The 13,992-nt window shown below is 37.8% G+C and overlaps 1 protein-coding gene across 1 annotated transcript in view; it reads right to left on the reverse strand.

Annotated features, from left to right (window-relative positions):
- Window positions 1–822: 822 nt before the first annotated feature.
- SH3RF1 (SH3 domain containing ring finger 1) overlaps window positions 823–13,992 on the reverse strand; it is a gene marked incomplete at both ends in the record, with an annotated part of 87,536 nt that continues 74,366 nt past the window's right edge. The window contains 4 exons of the mRNA XM_080344225.1: window positions 823–991; window positions 7,457–7,791; window positions 9,854–10,212; window positions 13,732–13,991. Coding sequence (XP_080200351.1) covers window positions 823–991; window positions 7,457–7,791; window positions 9,854–10,212; window positions 13,732–13,991 — 1,123 coding nt within the window. The remainder of the gene's footprint in view (window positions 992–7,456; window positions 7,792–9,853; window positions 10,213–13,731; window position 13,992) is intronic.

Here is a 13,992-nt window from a genome sequence, read left to right on the forward strand (position 1 = left end):
TACATAAACAGAAAGTAGAGGGAATTTCTTATTGGCACTCCTAAATTTCCTCCTTCCTAACCTTGAGATGATCCTAACCTTGAGATGGTGAATTCATTCATTTGTTCAAACACATCTTTGCCTCCTGGAAACATTACTCTACTTGGGTGATTTATGAAGAAGCAGAACTAGACTCAAGAAGACCACTGAATTTTTTCTTTTTTTCTTTTTTTTTTCTCTGTCCAAGGAACAACATACACATTTTTTCCCCACTTGGCAAATTCTATTTGACGCCACATCACCAGCACTCAACATTAACTCATAAAACAGAGACTTACTCCACTGTCAGACACAGCAGGGGAAAAATGTCCAGAGGATAAATGGGAGGCTCTTTATCAGATATAATTGCTTGCTCATAAGGAGAGAATCCAGCTTCCCCTTAGTTTTTCTTTCATAAATTAATAATTTGTTAAAATCATAGTCACAAGAATTTTAGCTATTACACAAAATTCAAGTTTTAAAAAAAACAAGAATAAATTAGTTACAGCCTTGTAAACAATTGTTCATTTATGTAACATACTTGGGGGAGAAAAAGTTCCTCTATATAATAAATCAGACAGTACAAGGCACACATCACACTTAAGAATCCAAAGTGATAAAACCAGCAGATGCCTTCATCTTCCTTGTTCGCTGGTGTAATTGTGCTATAGACACTGTAAAAATATGTAGATTTCTGTTTACATTACAGTCATTTGAAAATATTTTATGACTGTGCTTTTTCTGGTAAAATATTTGTGCTATTGTACAGTACAGTAGGATCTGAAGCTCTTGGGATGAATCTTCTCAAATGTTCTCTACAAAGCTGCCGGGGAAAAGGCCCGTTTTTCCATTTCGCTGCAGAGTGCCTTTGAACCAGCCATCCTCGCGTTTCTTGTGTACAAAAACAATGTCACCTTCCTTCAGTTCAAGTTCTGCTTCACTCTGAGGAGGGTAGGATACCACAACCCTGTACCTGTGTGATTAGGAAAAGACACCTTAATTTAGCTTCCTTTTTTTTTTTTTTTAAAGCAATGCTTTTAAAAATATTTCTGTGCATGTTAAAATTTATCAAAACAGAGAACTGCCTAGAACCATTTGCTGAGTACATAACAACTTAAAAGTTAAGTACATCTTAAACAGAAAACAACAACAGCAACATAATGAATATAAGTCAAATGTATGCATCTCCTATCAAGTAGGGGTTTTTTCACCCAGATTCCTGTAAAAATACATAAAATGGTTAAATAACAGGAGAAAATTGTTCAGATATTTGTGGATATAAATTTGCAGACTCTTCCAGCCAGCATGACTCAACAATGATCACAGCATTCAGAGCAGTAACTTGGCAAAATTTTACAAGTGTATGCTATGCTTAGTGTGATGCTATCCCAGGGAAGGATCTTAAGAAAAGCAACAGAACAAAAGTAAGCAACTAACAAAACCTATTAATTTGGATTGCTGTTTTAAATTGCTTTTGTTTATCTTATAAGCTTTCCAGGATAGAATGCATGCCACCTTATTTGAACACAGTTGCGCAATTTTTGTTCTACCATATTAAAAATAAACATTTTAAAAAGTGTTCAACTCAACAATTTTCTTAAGCACCTGATACAAAAAAAAAAAATCAGTTTTGCACACTTTTCAAATATGAGCACATTAAAAAGAGGCGACACTCTTCTACCTCTATTTTTAGACATGCATAACACCACTCAATCTCTTCTATCATAGTCTGAGTTCACATAAACCTAAAATGTAGGTGTTACAGCTCTGTAGACAATTGTGTCAACTTCTTAAAACTCAGTGTCTAGTTATGCAACCAATAACGTCTCCATGTTGAAATCCAATAGAATCCATGTCTGACTGTAGAATTTGAAAGCTTTTAACGTTAAGAGCCTTAAATGCAGTGCTAGGAGATCTGCTGGGCAAAATCTAATTTCCAGTTAAAATCCACTCATTTCACTTTGCACTGATGAAGATTACGTATTACTTACTAGATTTGGGTTATTGTCTTAATAATCTTAAAAGATTTTCTTATTTTAATAGATTAAGATAATAAATTAACAATCTGATGAAAACACAAAATAACAGTATACTTCCAGCACAGCATGGAATACCAGCTGTAGTTCAATACACATAATAATACAAGTTAATTCTGCAATACTGAAACAGAGAAAGATACTATAATAGTACATTTTGCTTAAGAACATAAAACCCAAAAATGAAGTCTCTCCATACAGTTAAAAGTATTCAGAAAAGAGTAGCAGCACTGTGTAAATAATTAAAGTCTCTTAGGAAATCCATGTATACCAAATCATATTAGGACTTAATCAATTGTCAAATATTATTTATTAGTGACTTATAAGCTACGACTTTATTTCAGTTATGACAATTCTTAGATTTCAGAGCACTGGAATTACGAGATTCATGCTTCATAGAAGTTACCAAGCCAATTACAAGATTTATTAGTGTACAGCTTCAGAATGTTCCTCATTCAAACTAGGCAGCATGGCAGATGCCACGCTAATTTCTGCTGTGGGCAGCTTGGGTTTTAATGCCAACTTAGGACATAAGAAGCCAACACTTTTAATAGACTGTAAGTTTAATTAAGACTGTAAACTACTTGAGATAAAACAATAGCCTCTACTCAGGCAGGACAATATACCAAAGATAAAGAACTGCAATAAAGCTATGAAGAATTCTACTATTTTAATAAACAGGTTGCATTCAGGCTGAAAATTAAACTGGCACACTAAATAACACACACATGGCATTAGTTTTATGCAGAAGAAAGCCTGTTAAAAAAGGAGTTTCAAGAAAGAACACCTGACTTACATACCTTGCATTCTGTCAAATGCTGCCCTGTAAACAACTGACTTGAAATAAGCTTGGCTTTGGTTTCTCATGCTGCCTGTCAGTAACTTCTGCCTTCTGAATCCACAGACCAGCCTGTTCTTGCCCTACGTGCTTCTGCTGCTGCCTCCTCAGAGTTCAAACCAACAGCTTTGCAACAACCCATCTTTTCTTTGCCCTCCCTATGGGATCATCAGCTTGTGCAGAAATACTCTTCTCCTGAGCTTCCAGTACAGTTTTGAACTCAGCAACACTGCAGTAATTCAGCCCTTCTTGTTAATTTTTAAGCTTTCCAACTATTTTGATATCCATCTTGTAACCTAATGTCTAAAACAAAGCACAAAACTCCTGGTGTTAAAATGCTATTTTACTATATTTTTCCATGTTTAATAAGAAACCCATCAGGCTTTGCACCTTTAAATGACACCTCCTTATTTTGTAAAGACAAACCATCAAATTTTATGCCACATTTTATGAATTCTATTTTCCCAAATAGAGGTGATCAGATCCAGACTCATCACACATTCACACAGCTTTCTATTCAGATCAGCTTTGATCAGCTACGGAACAAAAACTATTTTCCATTACCCATTTCATCATCTATAACATATTGCCAAAACTCCCGATTTCATGCAGAGTAAAAAGCTTATGCTTCAGCTCAGAGGTTCATTGCCAGGTCCCTGGAGTAAAATAATCACATTTACTAAGCATGACCTATGTTTTGGAAAACAATGTTCATTCTGACATGTTCCAGTCTTCCAAGACACTTCCTTGTTTATCTTCCTATTTAGTATTTGCAATGTTTCCAGTGTCTGAAGGTCAAATTTGCAGATCTTTTGTAATCATCTAACCTATATGCCTCAACTGCACAGTGTGAATTTTCTTCTTTCTGTTTTCTTTGACTGTCTTACAGTATTTTTGTTAATTTTCAAAATATTAGCCTAATGCTTTGTCATCGGCTAGTGATAAAATATTCATATTATCAAAATAAAAGTGCTTTGGCTTCCCAGAAGCAGCCACTATATTTGCCATCAGTCCTTTCCTCATATCCCTAATGTGTCTCTCTTTACGTTTCTTCATTCTACTTTTCATTTTTAATATTGGCATTTCTCACACTTTTCAGCAGCATGAAAAATATTCTCTTTCATGTGTTTCTCCCTTTCTTCATTGCTGTGTTTCACTAGACAGAAAAAGCCTCCCACCCATTTTCAGTTGATTTTTGGACAATTATGTGTGGTTTTCCTGATCACCGAGTGGATAAAAATATTTTCTAACATGCAGAAAATTTTAGCTGAGGAAAACATAGAAAGTTGGAATTACTATTACTACACAATTTAAATTCAGACTTATTATTCAACTTCTTGCTTTAGTTTTTCTTACATTCTGACTTTTTACGCCCATGCCCCGCTGTTGTACAGCTCTCTTGCCCATGGAGCAGGTGCCTTGACTCCTACAGATACTCAACACCCATGTAGGGCAGACTGATTCCCAGCATTTAATTAATGGCACTAAATGCTGCCAGATGCAATAAAACCTGCTGCCCTCTAAAGCCACTGGCCTGCTCACTGGAAGCAGATGTTAACACCAGCCAGTTTGTGGTGGATAAAATGACTTCAGGTCTCTTTAATCACAGAACTAAACTACTGCTGTGCTTCACTGTGACTGGATGAAGGATTCATATGATAGTTTGGGATATGCAGTGATGTGGATTTAGGTTCAACTTCAGGTCTTTAATACCACTGTGGGGTGCTGGCAAGTTTATTATTATGGTGTTGTATGTTTACTGTAAAACTTGAGGCTATTTGATCAATGTTTCCTTCTAAAAGAGAGAGCTCATGAAAAAAAACTTGAAATGTTCTTCTGTCTCTTGACATGGAAAAAACTAAAACACTTAGGTAAACAAATTACTCTGATTTCATAGCATAACATGGCTCCCCCAGGAACTGCAGGGATTTGGGTCTATCTTTTTAACGAAAAGACAGTGATCCTTGGCCCCATCAGTGCTGCATCAATACAATAAATCACAACACCCCAAGACAACTTGTGTCTTGGCTGAAGAATCAGAAGAAACAACTGAACACCATTGAAACATCTCAGGTGACAGGAATTCTCCAAACTGGAAGCAAGGCTTGGCTGAAATTTCTTTTTAACTTCTCTGTTCCCTCTGTATGAGGAAGATATGAAGGACCATGGACCACAGTGAGCAAATGGCCTAGTTCACAGGGGAGGAGTGGATATAGAAATGGAACTAAATTACTGGTTTGCTTCAGAGGAGATCTGCAATAGTAAGAAGGGAATGTCATTATCTTCCCTTCCTTTAGAGAAATGTCCACCAGTATTAAGTATACATCTGCAAATCCATGACACAAAGAGCTTGTTTGCTATCAAACAAATCAAACATCCATGTGTTTATTCTGAATGACTGGTAACAAGTTTGTAATTTTTACTTCCAATTTTCTGTAGAACATACAAGAAAGAGGCACTCCACGACAACCTGCAATTCTCGTGAATGAAGAAACAGTGAGACTGGAATAAGAATTTGCTACTGTGTCTTGAAGGAAGGACTTGGGGGGAAAACTCTGTATCCAAAACCAGGAACATTTTCAAGTGCCATCCAGAGTTGAGCCAGCTACTTTGCTCCTAATTAATGCAGAATACTCAGAAGAACCTGACTCCTAAATCCTCCAGTCACCTTTGAAGATAAAACCTGGACACTAATAATTATACTACAAAGCCAGAGTCAGAACAGATAGCACACCATTTCTTTTTCCAAACAGGCTGTAGCCTGTGTGACACCTGAGAGCAGAATAATCTTAGCATGAGATTCCTCTGTTCTTCAGTTTTTTGTTGAGCTTATCGTCATGAATGTTTTCCTCCTCAACCCCAAATTTTCACTGCAGACACTATTGCATCATCAGTGTGTTTCTTACCCACCTCTTCTTACAGACCGATGAAGATTAATTGATGCTTATAAATTACTTTGAAGATACTGACTACAATGTAAGTGGTAAGTATTATTAAGCAACACATTTTAAGCAGTTCAGCCTAAAGAAATGGAAACATCACAAGAGCACATCAGCATGAAAAAAAAAGTGTTAACCCTGCCCTGAAAAGGAAAAAGAGAACCCAGATTAAATTCTATTTAAATACACTGCTTGAATACCGTGAAGAGTGATCTTATGGTAGTACTTGTCTGGTAGCAATTACTTAAATAACAGTAAGGATACAGAGATATTGTAAAAAGAATGTTTGAGTGTATGTTATTACTAGATCAATAAAAACATACAGCATCGTTTTCTGTAAGTTGTTCTGAGGAAAAAAAAAAATCTCCATCACAGAAGTGAAAAAATTACTTTTTTTGAAGCTACAAATTGCTTTGCACAAATATCAGCTGGTCACGCCAGAATGAATTTGATACTATTTTCACATTCTAAGCATAAAAACATATTACCATGCCAAATAGACTTAAGATAATGTGAAAATAAATTATGTTATTCTTAAAGAAAAGTCTGTCAGTTTTTATTTTTCATCGGTAAGTGTAGACCTACTTCAGAAATTCAGTAGGAAATAGACATTTTCTGCTAGGGAAATGCATAGAAGCAGTAATAATCTTTTAAAAACATTGAAGGTAAGTCAAATAAAAGACAAAGTAGAAACATACACTGTCTGGCTCTTAATACATAGATGTAGCTGAAGATCAATGGGCTTCTGGAAATCTAACAGTATGCTGACACATCATGTGTTAATAGTATCGGAACAAAGCCTACAACAGTCAGCATGAATCCATTCAGTCCTAGAGCTGTTAACATTGCAACTCCACTATTTTTCTTCTGTACACCACAGAATCCTGTAGCTACTGCAGAAGAAATCCTATGACACTCATCATGTTGCTTGTCTATTACCAGGAATAATAAAGAGACAATAGTTAGAAAACTGCCACTTCTTTAACAGTCTGTGCAATCTGCTGAGGACTTGGAAATTTGAAAATAATAGGTGAACACAAAGCAAAAATGACAGAATTTTAAAGCAACTGCCTGGCCATTTCAGAGCCCATGTGACTGCATGTTTTTCAGGCTCACTTGCCATGACGCAGAGGCTGCCCTACAGCTGGCTACGTGGAGTGCACAGTAACAGGGCATTCAGGTAATAAAAGTATCTTTGCAACATCTCAAGAAATCACGTATCAAGTGTACCAATAGATAACTATCTCGTTCACCGTATATATAGGTTCACAATTATGTACTGCTAATAACCTTAAACCTGATATTCATGAATGCAATATTATAATGTGTTTATGTTTTGTTAAATAGGAAGCCTATTTTATCTACCTCAGTTCTCATACCAGGCCTGTGATCACCATATTAGAGTGTTTATTCATTTCAAAGCCTCAGAGTAACACAAAAAGTAAACAAACATAAACATGAGTGTTGGTTGAAAAGCATATAGAGCATTGTTAAAAAAGAAGTTTCATTTTGCTATAAAATCTTAGCATTTTTAAGCAGTTCTAATAGACACTGCAAATGTTAGAGACTAGATTTTTTTTTTTTAATTTTGGTTTTCCTGAGTCTAGCAATGTTGCGTAATTTACCTTTCACAGACAAGAGGCCTGGATTCGTTCAGGACTGGACCCAGAGATGAGCAAGGCTGCCGAGGCGGCGGCGCGATTGGAATAGAGGAATCCAGGGCACTTGTTTTCCGATGCAGAGCGTCCTGTGCCGGCCCTGAGACCTCGCTGTCGGTGGGACAGGATCCAGCCTTGCTGTGACCTCCTGCTGACAGAACCTCTGGCCCAACTGCACCTTGCAGTGCTAGCTCTGCGGCTGCTTGCTCAGCTTCCAGCGTTGGTGATGCTGGAGGTGACAATCGGGGCTTGCGTTTAGTGGATGCTCCAGAAAGCAGTTTCAGCAAACCTTTTTTTTCTTTCTGTAAACCAAAAGCAGTGACTCATTTTAGAACAAAAGTCTCCAGTGAAGAGTCAAACGCCTCCTTCTGACAGATGCCATCGCAATCAGACAGGACGCGGTAAATTATGAGGAGATATTAGAGAATGTACACATTACAAAAGATAATTATGAACATGATAAAAGAGAAAGATAATTATTAAAACTTTGAAGAGGAAAACACAAAGCCATGTAGACCATAAACTGGCTAAGTCCCTTCTCTTAGTTAAAAGTCCTTTCTCTTAGTTCTCTACCTTAAAAGCCAAGGCACTGGCTCAAAAGGTTGCCTAGAAAAAGGAGTGAGGAGTTAGATTCCCACAACAGGAATCTATGAAGTAAAACATTTGTTAACATGGGAAGTTTCTAGGAAGGCATAACTAGTAATTGCAAAGCAAGCAGGGAAAAAAGTCTGCCCTGGGGGCTGCTGTTTAGGTAAGTGTCTTTTATTTATCCTCCCTCAGTAAGGAAGACCTTCATGATTTAACAGAAATTTGCCATAAGGGGAATGTATTGTGTTTTGCTACTTTGCTAGAGGGAAGAATTGTAAACATACTTTTTGCTTGTCCAGACAGGAATCCCTGAAGACTATTACTTACCCTGAAGAGAATTATTTAAGCAGCTTTTGTGTTTCTTGTATTTTTTTTTTAAGGGGTGTGGCAGTGATCTTCTTACCAACCCTTTGACTGAGTGAATTTCGTGCTTATGAGAGGTGCCAGATTGTAAGCCCTGGAGACAAAAATAAGCTACTTAACTAAAGAAAGAGAAAAGCACGACCAATGTGATATTTTTACTGTAGTTTGAGATTCAGTGGAATTGGTGAACTGTGAATGAAAAATCCCCTGCCCTTCTTCCAAGTCTCCAGCAACTTAAAGCTATTTCAGCAAAGAACTGCTGTCTAGCAAGTGTGAAAGAAAATGAGAAACTCAAATTAACATAGTTCACATATGTTAGCATCTTTAACCTTAAACTATAAATAAATTTTCTAAAAGCCCTGCGAAAGGGCAGCTCAGTCTGATTTCAGTGGCTATGGCTAAAGTAATTGAAAAATGAAGTTCTAGGTACCTCCGTTCAACAATAATCAACAAAAAAAGTGGGTGAGATTCCTGCACAGCCTATGATTAAAACCTTCACAAACTTAATTAAGGAGTGCATGTGGGTAAAAAGTAGTAAAGTATAAAACGTTTGAGATGTAAAGAAAATTATCAAAAGGACAAAAAAATCTTTCTAACTGCACCACAATTGTAAAACAAAACCAGTTAGAAAGCTGGAGGAGTGCTTCTGCCTACAATATAACAGTTACAGGGCTTGTTGGACAGTGAGAATGAGTTTAAACAGAGAGGAAAATACTTCAAATAGAAGGAAGGAAAGCAGAATCACTACAGACTCTACTGATCCACATTTAGAAAAGTCAGGGTTACATTCTTCTTCTCTTTGGCCAATAAACACTGCTGGTAATGTGTTTTTCATAATCTCTCAGTGTGTCTGTTTAATAAGACAAGCAACCTAAAAGAACACTGATTTTCACTAAACATTAGGTTTATTTTACTAGACTGAACTTATTATGTTTCTGCAAGTTTGTAGTAGTTTTTTGGTTGGTTGCTTTGGGGTTTTGTTTGTTTGTGGTGTTTTTGCATTACAGGTTTATTAGTGTACTTAGGGATACTTACTGGTAACATTTGCTAACCATACAACTTTGTAAAGCACTCAGGAAAAACAAAATACTTAAAATTCCAACAGTCAATCTAATAGTTCTTCTGAACTTTATCCATTCACCTTTTGTTTATTCTACTTAAGGCATGAACCTGCTACCCTCTTTTAACCCTTCTCCAAGGTCTGCTCTGGATTTTATCCTAAATTATTCTTGTATGGCCAAGAATAAATTTTCCCATAGCTGAAGTCACAAAATGGCTGCCTGAGTTCAGGTTCAGTCTTAAAAACCTTGCAATGCTGTTATTCAGCAAATTTAAGAAAAAAATACGGATCTCTTAAAAGTTTGCCCAATTAAAATGTGATAACTCAAAGGAGTGATTTTATTCTCTACTCACTTTGCCATCCTTGTCTGCTTTACTGACAGCAGCATTTCCAGCAGCTGCTAAAGCACTCTCTGGAGATGCAGGAGCTCCAGGGTGAGTGTTTACAGTTCTCCCACTCATATCCCCCTCCAAAGATGAAGCAGCAATGTTGGGAGAATTCAAAGAAGCTGCTGCACATGCCAGTGGGATGGCTGAGCGGTTCACATTCACAGACGTGACGTAAGCAGCAGTATTTGGAAGCTGCGGCTGGAGCTGCTGGGAGGCAACAGAGTGGTGGGGAATGATCACAGCTGCAGGAATAAGGCATGTTGGACTCTGTGCTTGTATGGGTGTGACTGCTGCTGTAGGTCTTTCTTGGCTGTGTGCGGCAACTAGAACAAAAGAATAAAATGTGAGCGAGTTCATTTTTTCACAAGACACACAAAATGAGGTAGCGACTGCGTTATAGCTAATCAGTCATAAGAAGCTTCCTTTCTACTTTCATAATTTCAATTTATATTACTATAACAACATATTTCACAGCATCAAATTTATCTCACCAGAATGAAGAAGTAGTGTATGCCACACTACTTGCACCAGTATACAACAGAAAAATAACAGCACTGCAACTACTGTGAAGAAATCCAAGCTGCCAAGTAAAATGCTTCACATGCAGATAGAGATGCAAAGTGAAGATTACATTTTAGTTTGTAAGAGCTAGCTAAATCCTGCCTGGAACTTGTTTGTTCCTTTTAATTTGCTGTGTAGTTGTCAGGGCACATAAAACAATGTAGGAACAAGCACTCCTTACAGAAGCTGCTAAAAATATAATTGGATTGTTTTCCCTAAACTATTCACAAAATCCACAACAGATTTAGTTGGTCTTTCAAACAATAAGTACAGTGGCAATTACTGCTATGAGCGGTTTCTCTGAAAACGTAAGCTACTGTCTCTTGGGATGTTTAAATACAGAAGTGGATTTGCTCATATGCCTGTGAAATAAAAGGAACATCCACCCTGGAAGCTGTGGAACAGCATGGACATGAATACACTAACCTGGGCTGCAGCCTAGCTGCAAAGTGTATAGCAAAGTGCAGTTTATCCTTCCCAAGAAGCAACATTGTTATTAACACTATAGCTATATGGTCAACCATACAGGCTTTTGGGTCATTTCAACAGCTTGGGTACCTCTGCAATACTGAGTGGTATGAAGTGCAGACATCTGACCTGAACAATATGAAGAAAAATGCAGCATCCCAGGGCTGCACAGCCTCTTTCTTTCAAATACTCTGAAACTTAGTATCTAATGAGAGGCCACCCCTCTAGCTTGGTGCAAGCACATCTCAAATGTATCAATTCACCCTGATTTTTCAGATACTAATTAGACTGTCAGACTTGTTACAAGTGATATCCTGGAATCAAGCCTCCAGCACATGTTCTCTTTAGTCTGCTCTCAACAAATTCCCCTGGTAATTTGGTTAGATTGCATCAACAGTATATTAGAGAAGACTGACAAAGTTCACTAATTTGATGTAACAATCCTACAGTATTACACCCAATTACAATCTCTACGATAAGAAACACAAATTCTTTCTTAAAAAGAAAGCATCATTTAATGCTATGTCTATTTTTTTATATGTAACCTCTTCCCATGTAGCAGATACTTCCTGAGTACCACGAAGATTTCAAAAAAGGAAGACAAGGAGAGCGCAGCGATTTTTTTTTTTGTAAAAACCAATTATTAACACTGCCTTTTGTTCTGGAGAGAAAATCAGTTTTCTTAGAAGCAACTGCTATTCTTCAAGATACGTCTACACTTCTATGCAATCAGTGGAGTACAAGCACGGTATAGCTTCCTGGTTTTCTTATCCCTGATGGAATCCGTAGGAAAAATGCTTCAAGTCACCCCATTTTCATACAGTTCATCCTTAACAAAATAGGCAGAATATACATTTTCTTCCCAGTTTCTTTCGGTCAAACACTACATAATCCCCCAGTAAGGATCATGTCAAGCGATGTCTCACTAAGATCATTTGAAGAAGTGCCCTTGAAGTCCTGAGCTAAACTGAAACTGAAGAACAGCCCTGCAAAACGCAGCATTGATGTGTGAAGCCAGATCAAGAGACGAACACTCAGCAAAGCTGCTATGGAAAACTCTAGATGATCACGTTTCAGATGCTGACTACAAACTTCTCTGTAACATTTGAAAATAAAGCAACCATTATTACTTGAGCTCTCAGGCCCTTATAAGGAACAGATTTGTATTTATGACTGAACAGTACACCTTTACATTGCAATTCAGTGCTAAGCTCCCCAAGAAGAGAGTGCAGCCCCTTTGATTTTTCCATTTTGGACCTGAAAATTTTGTGGGAAGTATGTTGTTATGTTTTCCAGCTGAATGGAACTGTAAGAGCTTATTCATCTTGACAGTGGTGCAGAGATGCAGGGGCAAGAGAGGCCTCTGGAGCCCACAGGAGCTTTCTCCTTTCTGCTGTCACTTGCAAGCTTCCAGGGAGCTCAAAAAAAGAATTTAGAGTGAAACCTCCTGTGCCTGAGAGGCAGGAAAGTACAGATGCTTTGCTTAGTTTCTCTTACCAGCTGCCAATAGCACCTGGTTATCTTCAAAGGTAAAAAATAAAGTTGTTACAAAGGACTATCACATCTGTTCCAGCCTAAGATCAGGCTGGAGGAAGATGAGGCCAATTAAGGAAACAAAATATTTTAAGATATATGTACATATCCTACCTATCTCCAAAAGGAACCTGGTGCTGACATCTGAACATGCACAGAGTGCTTGAGGAGATGCATGGCTCTGAAGAGGGAGTGGGCTAATTCATGGATCTTGAGACCATAAGAAACAATCATCCTCGAGGGGATATCAGATAATAACACTTGCGTCTTTTGCTTTCTCTTCTGCTCTGCCAGTAAGAATCTCATGATAAAAAAACCTTTGTCCTGACCCTCTCAGACAAGATATCTTAGACTCCAAACTTAAGGCTGTCAAAGGCAACTCTGGGATGGTTTAAAATGGGCTATTTTTTTCCTTTCTTTTGAGGCCCTAGAAGCAACTGGAACAGATTAGGCTCCAGGCTCCAGTTGTGTGGTATTTTCCTAGGCTGGCAAATCCACAGAGGAGTGCATAGATTTGGTAAACAAAAACTCTTGAAAACACCACTATCAATATTTTCAGATCTGGGTTTAAATAACAAGAAGGCATGTTTCACTATGATGTGGCCTGCCCCAGACAGTAAAGGCAGAGTTATAACTGTCAGAAATACAGGTTTTTACGACAGAGATGGCACAGATCTTGAAGCCAGCATAGCCTTAGTGTTTCAGAGGCTAAGCTGAAAGAAGTTGCAGTCAGGTTTAGAGAACAAACTGGAATGCCTAAGAACCAACCCGGAGCCAGGGCCCTAAAAATGAAGAAGAAATGAATGCTAAAGATCTTCAAAGATGTTAGGAGAGAATTTAAAAGTGAATGCTAAATTAGAGCAATCTGTAGCTGTTACGCAGTTAGCACAAAAAAATAAGCTATGACTCAGATGTTCTTATTACTTTTATTACTATATGAATTGCATATGAGTGAGGAAGCTCAAAGAATGCCCCTATCCCAGATACCGCTGGAATAAAAAAAATTCCACCTAAAGTTATTGCATATAAATTCCCAACAATAGGAGTATGTATGTACACACAGTTGCTTAGAGGAGAATTATAAAAGATTCAACAATTTAGAGATATATGGTCATTTCAGAAAGCATTCCACTCTAAAGAATGACATAAAAACCGCCTTTAAAAAACCCAGCACATATTTACGTATTCCCTGACTCCAGTCATTTGCCCAGACAGACCCTACAGTTTGTGTACCACACAGAAAGAGCTTGATTTTTTTCTTAATTTATTTTTTTTTTTACCTGTTCTAACTGCATTGCGAGCCTGGTTGACTGTCATCTGTCCTGTGACGTGCATAAGGACCTTGGTTTGTGGACTAGTTTGGATATGCGCTGCAGAAACCACAGCTGTGGGTACTGTGCTGGAGTTCACGGCCACGCCATTCCCCTGGAGCTTCTGAGATGTCCCACTAGCAGTGGAAGGGCTGACCATAGTTACCACTCGTCCCGTTTGGCCAGCAGTAGACACTGGAACTTTTGTTTGTGATGCACTTGTCACCGTCC

Source organism: Nesoenas mayeri, assembly GCF_963082525.1.
Source record: "Nesoenas mayeri genome assembly, chromosome: 4".
Lineage (NCBI taxonomy): Eukaryota > Metazoa > Chordata > Aves > Columbiformes > Columbidae > Nesoenas > Nesoenas mayeri.